The sequence below is a fragment of the Eptesicus fuscus genome, chromosome 9, assembly GCF_027574615.1.
Source record: "Eptesicus fuscus isolate TK198812 chromosome 9, DD_ASM_mEF_20220401, whole genome shotgun sequence".
Taxonomy (NCBI): Eukaryota; Metazoa; Chordata; class Mammalia; order Chiroptera; family Vespertilionidae; genus Eptesicus; species Eptesicus fuscus.
The window spans coordinates 18,803,502-18,817,127 of record NC_072481.1 but is presented as its reverse complement, the minus strand read 5'-3'; the positions used below and the strand labels follow the sequence as shown (position 1 = coordinate 18,817,127).

At 58.5% G+C, this 13,626-nt stretch overlaps 1 protein-coding gene and 1 long non-coding RNA gene across 2 annotated transcripts; one reads left to right on the top strand and one right to left on the bottom strand.

The window, feature by feature from the left end:
- The first annotated feature begins 3,740 nt into the window (after positions 1 to 3,740).
- MATN1 (matrilin 1) lies at positions 3,741 to 13,157 on the top strand. Its single transcript, XM_008147969.3, has 8 exons — positions 3,741 to 3,834; positions 5,505 to 5,851; positions 8,198 to 8,420; positions 9,470 to 9,595; positions 10,015 to 10,431; positions 11,202 to 11,354; positions 12,209 to 12,289; positions 12,872 to 13,157. The coding sequence occupies exons 1-8, from the start codon at positions 3,741 to 3,743 to the stop codon at positions 12,919 to 12,921; spliced, it is 1,491 nt and encodes a 496-aa protein (XP_008146191.2). The 3' UTR covers positions 12,922 to 13,157.
- LOC129150238 (uncharacterized) lies at positions 6,184 to 8,141 on the bottom strand. The gene is made up of 3 exons (XR_008556967.1): positions 7,944 to 8,141; positions 6,641 to 6,938; positions 6,184 to 6,233 (listed from the first exon to the last, which is right to left on the bottom strand). It is a non-coding gene; the product is annotated as an uncharacterized LOC129150238 (long non-coding RNA).
- Positions 13,158 to 13,626: the final 469 nt, after the last annotated feature.

The following is a 13,626-nucleotide window of genomic DNA, read 5'->3' as shown; positions in this document are numbered from 1 at the left end:
TTAACCTGGGGCAAAGGGGATGGTCAAGGTTTGTGTGGATGCAGCCACCCTGTGACGACGGTGGGGGGAGGGGGAAGGGGACATGCTGCCCTAGACAGGGTTGCATTCTTGACTTGGGAGCTCGGGGTGACCAGGTTTGCTCTTTCGGAGAGAAACTGAGCCTTGAGGCCAGAGCGGGAGCCCCGTGCGCTTTCCACTGAGCCACACTGCCGAGGGGCCCCTCACTTGATCACAAATGCTCTCTCTCTCTGGGATAAAACACTAAAGGCTTTAAGTTTCTGGCAACCCGAGGTGTGTGAAAACAGGGAGCGGGAACAGCAGGAGTCCTGACTGGGGAGCAGCCTGGAGGACGGCCCCTCGACGCATTTTTTTCCTCTGGCCAATACCGGACCCACTGTTCCCAGTTTTGATTCCTGGGGAGAAATGTTTCACATTTTTAAAACACAAATATTTATTTTCTTTCCTCAATGTATATGCTGAACTTCCAGGTCTCCTTCCCCGCAGCCCTGCTCTCGCTCTGGAATGTAAAGCTGCCCCCTTTTTGGGGCGGCTCCGTCTCTGCTCCTGAAAGCTTACCTGCCGCATATTTCTGTGGCTCCGCTAATGCGCGGAGAGGTGGCCCAGAAAAGGCGGCTGTGTTCCTCCCAGGCGTCCATAGACCGGCCATTCAGAGCCCGAGCTGAAAGGGCTGTTTCATGGGCCCGCTGCCACCCCGGCCAACAGCGCTGTGCCCTGAGCCCTGGACACAGCCCTGTCCACGGGGGGAGGGGACTCTGGGCGAGGGGCCCCAGCTCACGTTCTCCTCGTCCACCTTCCCGGGGCCATGCGGGGAGCGCTCTGCCTCTGTCACCGCCGGCCCCCTTTGCTGACTCCAGTCTGACCCTTCATCATTAGTTTTTTCTTTAAAAAATAAAAAAAAGATAAAAAAATATAAATATATATATATATATATATTCATTGATTTCAGGGAGGAAGGGAAAGGGAGAGAGAGAGAGAAACATCAATGATGAGAGCGAATCATTGATCGCTGCCTCCTGCATATCCCCCCACGGGTATTGAGCCCACAACCCGGGCATGTGCCCTAACTGGGAATCGAACCCTGATCTCCTGGTTCATAGGTTGATGCTCAACCACTGAGCCACGCCAGTCGGGCAGTTCTTTCTTTTAATGCATTTCTTCATTTGCACACCAGCTACCCTGCTCCAGGCACCATGCTGAGTCCCGGAGATTCAGTGGTGAGTGAGACAGGCCAGACCCCTGCTCCAGGGGAGCTGACACACTCGGGGCGGGCACAGTAACACATTCATAACACAATTGGGGGAAGCGATAAGTACACGGCCATCATGCCTGCACTGTCTCTGGAGAAGACAATTAGGCTTACAAGTTGCAGAGGGAAAAGAAACCGGCAGCATCCCGGTTTTGGAAATTGGGGAGGGCTATGAATTATATGAATAAATGAAACTTAAATGGAAAAAGTCAGAGGAAAATGCTTTTAACCCTTTGCACTCGCTTGCTTTTTTCTCGATTCCTTTATTCTACTCGGGATTTAATTTTTTAAATACCCCAGATTTTACAAAGCACGGCAGTAGAATAAAAAACTGGAGTTTCTTTTCATACAAACTTATTTATTTGGATTTTTTTATATTTCAAATTATTGATACATTCAAAGAGTAATTTTAATCTTGACATCCGAGTGCAAAAGGTTAACTTCCTAGTTCCAGGCTTGATTCTGCCTCTAACTGGTTGGGTGGCTTCAGGCAAGCCATGAACTTCTCTGGGCCTCAGTTTCCTCATCTGACAAATGGGCTAATATACTCGGACCTGCTGGCATCGAAGGTTTGCTGGGAGAACAAAGAAGTACAGTGACAGAGTGAGCGACTGTACATTATTGATGAAGATGGTGAGAATGTCGGTTGGGTCAGCTGTGCCCGGCAATCATTGTTAGGATAATGTTTGTACATTTCCTTTTATGAAGGTACAATTTACATGGAGTGAATTGCACAGGTCTTAAGTGTTAATGATTCTACCGCTGGGGAAGATAATACTTCTTTGGCCCCCATCTCCACTTCTGTCCTCTCACTGCCTCCTCCCATGGTCCTGTGAGGCGGGCAGGCCAAGTCCTGCCATCCCCACTGCATGATAACAAGCCAAGGCTCAGAGAGGTTAAGGCAGCAGCTCCAGGGCACACAGGACAACAGCAGAGGTGGATCTGAATCTGGGTCTCTCCGGTGGCCAAGCCCATGCTCTTTCACTTTACCCCATCGACTACTGGCCCTGGATGCAATGGTAGGGACCATTCCTGATTATGTTCCTTTATTTTTTAATTTTTAAAAATTCTTTTTGATTTTTAGAGAGAGAGAAAGGGAGCGGGGGAGAGAAGAGAATCATCGATGTGAGAGTGAAACACTGACTGGCTGCTTCCTGTATGCACCCCAACTAGGGATGGAACCTGCAACCCAGGCATGTGATCTAACTGGGAATCAACTGGCGACCCTTCGAGGCACGGGGCGACCAACCGAGCCACACCGGCCAGGGTTATGCTCCTTTATTTACAAACCTTTATTTTTGCCTCCTCCATGCAGACCCTGGGCTGGGCCTGGCTGCAGAAATGAATCAACCAGACTCTTGCCTACTCATGGATGAGACAGACAATGCGCAGAAGCCCAGGGAGGAGGTGGGCATGGAGAGGGCACCTCCACCACACTACACCTGAGAAAGCAGGCGGCTGAGAACACCGGCCTGGGCACTGTCCTGGCAGGGACACTTCTCAGCTGTGTGACTTCAGACAAGTTACTTCACCTCTCTGTTTTTCAGTTCCTCTTCTGGGAAATGAGGGTCGTAATAGTAGCTGCCTCACAGGATTGTCAAGAGAATGAAATGAGATCGTTCATATAACTCTGCTCCTCTAATCAACTCTAGGAGGTAGGCACTGTTCGCATCCGGTTTCCAGGCGAGGAATTGGAGGCACAGAGAGGTGAAGCAATTTGCCCACGGTCACACAGGTAGTATATCGCAAATCCAGCTCATCTGGCCCCAAGTCTGTGCTCTTGGCCGTCTTCTCTGCGGCCTGGCACATACCGAGTACGGATGTACACGTGAGTCCGGTTATGATCTTGGAAGGGCCTGTCTGGCAGGGGGGGGGTGGGAGGAAGGACAGTCTGGGCAGATGGCCCTGCGAGTGCCAAGCCTTGGAGAGAGCTCCGAGAACCCAGGTGCAGCTGGAGAGCAGGGCTCATGTGGAGAGGCAGGGGCTAGTCGAGGCCGGAGAGGGGAAGTGTGTTTAACGAGAAAGTTGGGGTTGAAATGGCAGGTGAGAGAAGCATCGGGGTGTGGGGTAGGCCGCAGGGCCGGGCTGGGGTGTGAGGCCCAGGACTCGGGTCTCCCTGGCCTTGGAGTCGCAGCCTCAGGTCAGCGCAGGCTCCAGCCCCGGGAGGAGACGAGGGGCCGCCCTCCACCCACCTGAGACTTCCTGCACTGCAGCTGCAGCGCTGGCTGCTCCTGGAGGCAAAGGAGGCCTTGTGGTTACAGGGGCCTCTCCAGCCCTCTCCCGGCTTCCTCCCTTCCCTCTCTGGAGGGAGGGAAGCACACCACACACAGCCCCTTTTAGCCGGCCCCTCCCCTCCAGGAGGCAAGGGGCAGGGCAGGGCCTCCTGGCGGGGAGGCTGGGCGGCAAGGTTGATAAGACCCCGAGCCTCCTGGCCTCCACAGCTGTGCTGGCTGCTGCCCGCGCTGCCAGGACCATGAGGGTCATCTCCGGCGCCGTCCTCGTGCCCTGCCTCCTGCTGCTGCTGCACCTGGCCCCACGCACGCATGGCCTCGCCCCCCAACCCAGAGGTGAGGGGGCCTATGTGAGGTGGGGGGCATTGGACGACTGGCCCCTGACCAACAGCCTAGGACTGGGCACTGAGATGGGCAGAGAGCAAATGGGATCCAAGATGAGGAGAGGGCGGGGAGGCAGGGTGGCCGGCCCGGGAGCAGACAGAGATGGGGACGCGCCTGAGGGCCAGGGCTGGAGTGACCCTCCGCCTGTCCTGTCAAGGGCCACGAGTGGGTTTCTCCCCGGAGCCTTTTGTCTTTCCTGGTTCATGCTGCAGGGACTGCTGTCTCTTGGGTCCCTGAGGGCAGAAGCGACGCAGAGAGCAGCCGCGGACGCCTGGGGCCGCGCCGTGCCCAGGGCCGAGCGCATGGCTCTGTGAGGAGTGCACCTCTGGGGGTGGGGGTGGGGGGCTCCATTTCTGGTCACCAGCCCTTTCAGCACATCCTGGATTGGGCTCCATGCATGCTGTACCCTTTCCGGAGTTTCAGCCGTGGCCCCCGAATCCTCGAATACCCAACTCTTCCATTACAGATGGGGAAACTGAGGCTGCCCAGGGGAGGACCCACGACCACACAGTGAGAGAGCCCCAGAGCCTTCTGGGTCTTGATCCATTGCTCTATGCTGTGGCCATTTCGCTCTCCCTCTCCGCCTCAGTTTACCCATTGTTGTGCCATTAGCTAGAGGGGACCAGGGAGGGGCTGCGAGGCCATTTCTAAGGCCCTTGGGGAACGCTGATCCCTGGGCAGGGTACTGGGGCTGGGAGCTGGGGCCTGGGGCCGCCGAGAGCACGCTCCCATTCCTGAACCTTCCTGCAACCTTATTTGGGAGAAGCTGGGCTCAGTCTGGACTCCCTGTGGGTGGAGAGGGAACAGCCTTTGCCCTGAGCCCCGCTGGCTGCAGGCCGCGGCCAGTGACCTCATCGAGCAGTAGCCGTTCTCCCCACGGCAGAGGAAACAGCAGCTCCTAGAGCTGCCTCCCGGGGGGGCTGGAGAGACATCCCTCCTTGGGGGGGTGTCCCTGGGGCCCACCTGGTCAGGCCGCCAAGGCGGCTACTAGACATTTCTGCCCCTTCCCCTGCCCTTGGACACCAGCCAGCAGGCCGCGCCAGGGCGGGAAACTGGGTCCGCTTGGTGATTTGCTCTGATGTTCAGATGAAAGAGCCCATGTTGACAGGGCCTCAAGGCCGCGTCCACCCCGGAGGGCCCACCCTCGGTGTCCTGCGGCCCAGCTCCGAGAAACAGCTGCTCCTTGTTCATGGAGCCTCTCTGGGCACAAACCTGGGAAGCAGGTCTTAAAGGGCAGCCGGCCTTCGCCGCTCCCTGAACACGCACTGCAGGCCCAGCCCCGGGCTGGCACCCGATGTGCACTTCTGCTGGTCCTCAAAGGATCCTGTAAGGGAGGGATGATCAGCCCATTGCACAGATGAGGAAACGGAGGCTCAGAGAGGTGACGTGAGTTACCCGAGGCCAGAATCTGAGCCGCTTTCCCAGGAGCTGAGCTGTGAGGCAGAGTGTCCACATGTTGGTCAAGGCTCAAGGCAGCCTGGCTCCAGGGCGGTCCCCGCTGCCTGCGGCCTCCGGTCGGGGTCTAAGCAGCCCCCGATGCTCTGCCCCGTTGCCTGAGTGCCTCGTCCAGCCTTCTGACCTCTGCCCCTTGCTCTTTGCCACCTCCCTCCTTCTCCTCCCAGGGCACCTCTGCCGGACCCGGCCCACGGACCTGGTGTTCGTTGTCGATAGCTCGCGCAGCGTAAGGCCCGTGGAGTTTGAGAAGGTGAAGGTGTTCCTGTCCCAGGTCATCGAGTCGCTGAACGTGGGGCCCAATGCCACCCGAGTGGGCGTGGTCAACTATGCCAGCTCCGTGAAGCAGGAGTTCCCGCTGCGCGCCCACCTGTCCAAGGCCGCGCTGCTCCAGGCCGTGGGCCGCATCCGGCCGCTGTCCACGGGCACCATGACCGGCCTGGCCATCCAGTTCGCCATCACCCAGGCCCTGAGTGATGCCGAGGGCGGTCGCGCCAAGTCCCCGGGCATCAGCAAGGTACACGCCCCCTGCCCCCCGCCCTGCTGGGGCCCCCCAGTTTGCAGGCTGAGAGCTTTGCCCGCGTACACTTGAATTCTCCCAACACCCCTTCGAGGTGGCCATTTGCAGGTGGGGAGCAGGCCCCACCAAGAGAAGTGGCAGAGCCGAACCCACCTTTCCCACCCTTCGGACCCCAGGGATGTGCTGGATTATTTCCGTTTAGTTGACCTTGGCTTCCCAGCCAGTTTGGGCTCCTTGAAGGCAGAGTGAGGCAGTTCAGATGTTTACGTGATGGTCAAGGGCATGGACATCACCACCAGCCTGTCTGGGTTCAAGTCCCTGCTCCACCACACTAGCCTCTGAGCGAGTTACTTCATCTCACGTGCCTCAGTTTCCTCACCTGTAAAATGGGAGTCACATTCGCCTTCTCAGGGGGCTCCTAGGAGGACTAAACGAGTTCATAAGCACCAAGTGAGCCCCACTGCGCGTTAGCTAATTGTTTATTTCATACGCCTTAGAGGGCAGGGGCTCAGACACACGAGGCGATGTCCCCCGGGCCGCACAGTCAGCGAGGGCTCCGGGCACAGTGCTGGGTGTTCCATAGACCTTGGAAATGGTGTGATTTTTTTTTCCCCAGGACTCAGCCCAGGGCCTGCGAGTCCAGTCAGGTGTCCTCCGCCCCCCCCCCCCCCCGCCCCGCCTCTGGTTCTGCCCAGGCTCCCGAACCTCCCCATCGCTGTCCTGTTGGACGGAAGACTTGCCACTTACCTGCCCAGGGCCCCAGCCCAGGGAAGCATTCTTTCTCACCCCCTTCTGTACCCCACTCTCCGGGACGCAGTGCACGCCTGAGACATGCGTGTCGAGTGAATACAGTCCTGCCTGGAGGTGGTGTCTCCATTTTACGGATGAGGAAGCTGAGGCACAGGGAGCTTGCGCAGCTTGCCCAGCTCCAAAGTGGTAGAAATATTCCCAGACAGCAGCATAGAGCCCCAAAGAAACGACACCTCGGGCAGGCTGTTGGTCTTATTTTGTGGGGGCCGCTGACAAGTTCTGACATGAGGCTGATGGTCAAGGTGACTGGGAGGATGTGGTAGCCCGGGCGATCCTGATGGAGAGAGGTGAAGGGGAGGGTGGTGACACCTGTAGTTGTCACATCTCCAGAGTGAACCGCTTCACCCCGGCTCAGGCCAGCGGCCTGGGGTGGGCACGTGAGGAGAGGCCCTCCATTAGTTGAGACAGAGACAGAGTTCCGGGGAGCCGGCACCAGAATTAGACGTTCTGCCTGGAATTCACCTGTGGGAAGTCCTACAAGGTGGATGGAAAGTCCCAAAACTGGATGGAAGGGAACTCAAGGAGACAGTGGGCCTCCGAGGAAGGCCTGGGGCCATGAATAGTCTCGGCTAGCTTTTCAGAGCCAGGAGCCCAGGCCTCCAGCCGGGAGGAGATCGTGCAAGCTCACTCCCCACGGGACCCAGGGCAGTGATGCTACAAATAACAGTCCCCCTTCCTGGCTTCTGACCCCGAATCTGCTCACCACAACCTCCTTTTGCAGATGAAGAAACGGAGGCTCAGAGGTGAGCTGTGACGTGTGGGGGTGAGGGAGCTGCATTTCTAACCCCTGTCCAAACCACTCTACTACAGGTCACAAGGCGGGGGGTGGGCACCCGGGCCAGGGGTGGGGACCCAGGAATCAGGAGCAGATCCAGGTCAGAAGCTGAGAAGCAGCAAAGGGGGCTGGATGCCCAGTCCCAGACTCTGGCAGAGCTGTGAGGACCCAGCTTCAGGGCAGGCTCTGGCAGGGGGAGGTGAGGGCCTGCCTGGCTCGGTGCCAGGGTCCCCTCTGTCTCCCTTGCCAGGTGCAGAACAGAGGAGCCTTGTGGGAGGACAGCAGACAGCCTTGCCCTCTGTGGAAAGGACATCTAGCACCTGGGAAGGGAGGGAGAAAAGGTGGCATCCTCCTTTCCTCTGATGGGCATCTAGGTGGGACAGGCCCCTCCCTCTGCCGCCCTCTGGTGGCCAAAAGGCAGAACGGCACGCTGTTGGGCACACTTGTTGGGCCTCCTGAGAGGGCCCAGTCTGGGCGGTGAGGGTGGGGAGACCCGGTCCCGACCTCTGTCTGCCTGACGCGGGAGACATCAGACACCCCAGTCAGACGGGAGGAACCTCAGCCTGGTCTCTTTCCGTCAGAGGACACCCGTCTTGTCCTCTAGCCTCGTTCTCTTCCCCGGGGCAGAGCCCTGGCGGGGAATTGGATCCACCTGCAACCGGCTAGGCTCCGTCTCCTCTCCGCCAGCGGCCCGGGGTTTGCAGGGGGGCCAAGCGCCCAGCCCGGCCTAGCGCCTCACAATGTCCCGCGTGTCGCAGGTGGTCATCGTGGTGACGGACGGGAGGCCCCAGGACAGCGTGCGGGACGTGTCTGCGCGAGCCCGGGCCAGCGGCGTCGAGCTTTTCGCCATTGGCGTGGGCCGCGTGGACAAGGCCACGCTGCGCCAGATCGCCAGCGAGCCGCAGGAGGAGCACGTGGACTACGTGGAGAGCTACAACGTCATCGAGAAGCTGTCCAAGAAGTTCCAGGAGGCCTTCTGCTGTGCGTGCGGCGGGGCGGGGAGCGGGGCTCTATAAGGGCAGGACTGAGATGGAGCCAGCCTCTGGGGCGGGGCCAGGGCTGGGGCGGGGCCAGGGCTGAGGTGGAGCCAGCCTCTGGGGCGGGGCCAGGGCTGGGGCGGAGCCAGCCTCTGGGGCGGAGCCAGGGTCTGGGCGGGGCCAGGGCTGGGGCGTGGCCAGGGCTGGGGCGGAGCCAGCATCTGGGGCGGGGCCAGCATCTGGGGCGGGGCCAGGGCTGGGGCGGGGCCAGGGCTGGGGCGGAGCCAGCATCTGGGGCGGGGCCAGGGCTGGGGCGGAGGTGCTGATCTGGGGGCGGGTCCTCAGCCCCGGCAGAAGGTTAGCTGGAGAGAGGCCGTCCAAGAACCCTTTTATGTGGCAGGTCCTGGTGGGGACAAGGAGGGGCGGGGATCCAGTGAAGAGAGGGCCTCAAAAGCCTGTGCGTGATGCCGGCGGGTTTGGGTGCCCGTGCTCTGCGATGCGGGAGGATCAGAGCGGCGTGGGCACTAGGCGTTTAGTCCTTCAAAGAGGGGAGGTGGGTTTGGGACTTGACCCGTCGTAAGGGGCGGGGTCTCGAGTAGGATGGGCAGGGCCAGGGCGAGGACCTCCCCATTTGGAAAATGAGTCCAAGAAAAACAGGCACCTGAGTGTGAGGAGCCAATGAGAGGACGCCTGGTGCAGCGCTCCCTGGTGGCGTGTGACCAGTGTGGGTCGGGCGTCTGGTCCACGCTGCGTTCTCCGCTGCGTGTGCTCTTCTCGGCACGTGGGATACAGCGGTGAGCAAAACAGGGCAAAGCGCACCCTGGTCCCTGTGGCCTTTACCTTTTCAGCAGGAAGTTTTGGTTTTATAATCAGCATTATCACCTTCTTCGGGGATGTCAGCCCTGGTGCAGTGATTCCGGCCCTGGGCTGAGCTCTGGGGCTGGACCCCACCCGGCAGGGGCCTCAGTTTCCCTGAGTGTGTGAGGGCCCACCCTGGCTGAGATATTCAGGCCCCGTGACCGTGAGATTCCGAGGCCCCTCTTGTCCCCGCAGTGGTGTCAGACCTGTGCGCCACGGGAGACCATGACTGTGAGCAGGTGTGCGTCAGCTCCCCGGGCTCCTACACCTGCGCCTGCCGCGAGGGCTTCACCCTGAACAGCGACGGCAAGACCTGCAATGGTCAGTGGGCTGGCCCCGGGCAGCCCTGGGGAGGGGGCTAAGGAAGGGACGGGGTCTCGGCCACTTCTCAGTCCACCTGAGCCTTCCCACACGTTGCCTCTGGACCAATCTGCAGAGGTGATAGGTTCCTTCTAGAGTTTGCTGTCAGCCGGACATTCCCTCCTGAGGTCCTCTTTTTCACACCATGGCTGGTGGTTTGGTGTGGTGGAAGGAGTCACTCATCTTGAGTTCATGTCTTGGTGCTACTACCTCTGAGCTTATGATGTTCCAGCTGTAAACTTTGGCTTTAGAGAGAGAGAGTGAGAGGACAAGATGGGATGACCCTCAGCACAGAGCGTGGTGTGTGTTGGGTGCCTGGCCAGCGGTCGGATGGATGACGGCCTTTCAGCTTCATCTCCTTGCCTGTCCACACTCCCCAGTCTGCAGTGGCGGCGGAAGCAGTTCGGCCATTGACCTGGTCTTCCTCATCGATGGGTCCAAGAGTGTGCGGCCGGAGAATTTCGAGCTGGTGAAGAAGTTCATCAACCAGATCGTGGACACGCTGGACGTGTCAGACAAGCTGGCCCAGGTGGGGCTGGTGCAGTACTCGAGCTCCGTGCGCCAGGAGTTCCCGCTGGGCCGCTACCGCACCAAGAAGGACATCAAGGCAGCCGTGCGCAACATGTCCTACATGGAAAAGGGCACCATGACCGGGGCCGCCCTCAAGTACCTCATCGACAACTCCTTCACTGTGTCCAGTGGCGCCAGGCCCGGGGCCCAGAAGGTGGGCATCGTCTTCACCGATGGCCGGAGCCAGGACTACATCAACGATGCCGCCAAGAAGGCCAAGGACCTTGGTAGGTGCGCCCTCCTGGGCCCCGAACACCGTGATGGCCGGGGGTGCAGGGCACAACCCACCTGTAATTTATCTCAGTGTCTATTCTGATGCGTGCCCAAACCCCGGTTCTATGTGAATGAGGAAGGACTGGTTCATCCATGTCTTTCTTACACTGCTGACAAGACTGAGGCCCCAGATGAGTAAGTGGCTTGCTTCTGACGGTCCTTCAGTGGGAGGGGTTTGGAACTGTTCCAGTTGAATGTTCCCCAGAACATACCCATGGCTGAAAGGCAGCCCACTTTGGGACAAACCTGAGCCTTGTTCTATTGCCTATGGAGTGAGGATAATGATAACCACCAGATGATGGTTATGAGAGTTAAATGAGGTTACAAAGGACAGGGAGTCAGTACAGGCCTGGCATATAGTAGAATCTCAGTAAATGTTTATTTCTTCAATGTCTTTGTCCCAGGCATCGTGCCTGCACTTCCAGCAGCTGCCACCAGGAGGTGTCTGGAGTTGATTTCCTAGGCCAGTGGTCTGCAAACTGTGGCTTGAGTTTTTAGCAAAGGCCGGCTTAGGAGTACCCTAATTAAGTGAATAACAATGTACCTACCTATATAGTTTAAGTTTTAAAAATTTGGCTCTCAGAAGAAATTTCAATCGTTGTACTGTTGATATTTGGCTCTGTTGACTAATGAGTTTGCCGACCACTGGCCTAGGCATCCTCCCAGAGGCTCAGCCCCCGCTGCTGCCCCACGGCCACCCTTACCGGTCGTGTCCCTCTTGCAGGCTTTAAGATGTTTGCCGTGGGCGTGGGCAACGCCGTGGAGGACGAGCTGAGGGAGATCGCCTCGGAGCCCGTGGCGGAGCACTACTTCTACACGGCGGACTTCAGGACCATCAGCCAGATTGGCATGAAGCTGCAGAAGAAGATCTGCGTGGGTGAGTGAGGCCCGCGCTGGCCTGGATGGGAGGGGCAGGTGGGCTCTGGGGTGGCCATGGAGCCACCCTGCAGCTGGATGTGGGTGGGGAGAAGCAGGAGATGGGGTGGCACCAAGAGCTGGCAGACCCAGGAGGTGGGCTGGCCAGTCTAACTCTTGCTACCAGCGAACATACACTTATTGAAAGCTCATCACATGAGTGACACTGTCCTCAGTGTCCTCCAGATATTAAATCATTCACTTCTATTCGGTAGGGATATTTTTACCCCCACTTTACTGGTAGGAAAACCAAGGCCAGAGGGCTCAAACAATTGTTAATAACTGGAGGAGCCGGGATTTGAATCCTGCCACCTCCCCTGACCCTGCCTGGTGACCTTGCCAGCTGGTCCCCAGGGCCAGAGTGTGGACTCCAGGGCCAGACGTGCCTGCGTTTGCATCTTTGCTTTGACACTGACTACCTGTTCACCATGGACAAGCGGTTTCACTTCTCAGGTTCTTCCTTTGTACACGGAGTTAATGATTTTAAACACAAAGGATGGGGGCGAGGAGTCACCATGATGACAGAAAGGCTCCTGACGGCAGTGCCCTGCACACAGTAGGTGCTCAGTGCAGTGATGCTGTTACTGGAGTTCTTTATCAGGGCTCTGGGGGGTCAGGAAGACATTCAGGGTTCACCCTCCATCACTCCTGGGGGCTCTGTCTCAAGAATTCTACGTATCTCTGCCCCCTCAGAAGTCCTGGACCACACATTCCGCCAAGACTCCCTAGTCCTGGCCCTGGGCAGTGACTACCCCACCTCCCTGCCTGGCAACCCCTCACATCCCCTTGTCTTTCTCTACTTCCTGTCCATTCCAGAGGAAGATCCCTGCGAATGTGAGTCCATTGTGAAATTCCAGGCCAAAGTGGAGGGGCTGCTGCAGGCCTTGACCAGGAAACATATCCTTCCCAGAGGCTGGTGCAGGGAAGGGGAGGGGCGGGGACAGGAGGCGGGGTAGGGGTTTGGGGGAGCAGGGGCCAGGCATGGTGGGGAGGGGAGCTGTGATGGGGTTGGGGCGGGCTCCTCCTTGCCTGCTCCCTGCTGAAGGCAGGCTCGATTCTGGCCAGATAGGCGGACACCAGCTTTGATACTGACCCCATCAGAAGCAGAGGGTCCTAGAGGGTAGACAGAGAAACCGAGGCACAGGTCAGGATCTAGAGATGGACACACACAGAGGCCTGGCACACTCAGGGACACACGGTGCCCGGGGACACCGCTTCTCAGGCTCCTGGTGACGTGACCAACACCAGCTCCCACTCAGATGGGCTGGGCCTCGAGCAGCTCCCCTGGCTGGGCGTGCGGGGCTCGTGGTTGGCTGTGTTTGGAGAACGCCATTCTGAGGTCAGTGGATGGTAAATTTCGGGGGGTGAAAGTGCTGGAAGAGGGGTACTCTGCAGGACCAGGAAGTGGGGGTCCGGAGTTCGGGTCCCACGTGACTGCCCCACGCTGGTCCACGTGCACCTCTCCTTGACTCCGCCCACTGGAAGCTGTGAGTAAGCGGCTGGCCATCATGGAGAACAGGATCGTCTAAGGCCCTTGTCCCTGCTGTGGCTTCTCCATCTTCCCGCCCCGACTCGGCCCACAGAGTCCGGGGTGTCCCCTAGAGCCCCGAGTTTAGTCTAGCTTTGTCACTTAGCGAGGGGATTTGGGAGGGGGGATGGCAGCAGGCCTCTCCCTCGTCCACCAGCCTTGGAGCCCTGCCAGGGGGTGTGTGTGTGAGTGGGAGTGCTGGAGCGCAGGAGTTTGGGGCGTGCGTGCGTGCGTGTGTATGTGCGTGTGTGTGTGTGTGTGTGTATGTGCGTGTGTGTATGTGTGTATGTGTGTGCATATGTGTGTGTGTGTGTATGTGCATATGTGTGTGTGTGTGTGCGTGTGTGCGTGTGTGTGTGTGTGTATGTATGTGTGTGTGTGCGTGTGTGTGTGTGTCTGGGAGCAATGCATGAGTGAGAACACAAGGGCAAGTGTAACTGGGACTGCGTTTGCATTTTTTAACCGAAAGCTTAATATATTCCTGTTGTTAGTTCCCCTCCCTGACTGTGAGTGCTGTGAATCTCTCTGACTTCTCCATTCCTTTCCGAAAAACAATTAAATGTGATTTAACTTAAGGGCTGAATGGGCCCGAGGCAGTGTGGTTATTTGGGGAGCAGGAGGAAGGGTGGCTGGTGATAGGGCGATGGCGGGCGGTGACAGAGGTGGTAACAGTGATGACAGCGCCTGCGCTAAAGCCCGACACCCG

Excerpts from the sequence above, each read along its gene's own strand:
- MATN1 (XM_008147969.3), top strand. The coding sequence starts at position 3,741 with ATGAGGGTCATCTCCGGCGCCGTCCTCGTGCCCTGCCTCCTGCTGCTG. Across the intron at positions 5,852-8,197 it reads AGTCCCCGGGCATCAGCAAG|GTGGTCATCGTGGTGACGGA; the intron begins GTACACGCCCCC and ends CGCGTGTCGCAG. Across the intron at positions 12,290-12,871 it reads GCAGGCCTTGACCAGGAAAC|TGGAAGCTGTGAGTAAGCGG; the intron begins ATATCCTTCCCA and ends GACTCCGCCCAC.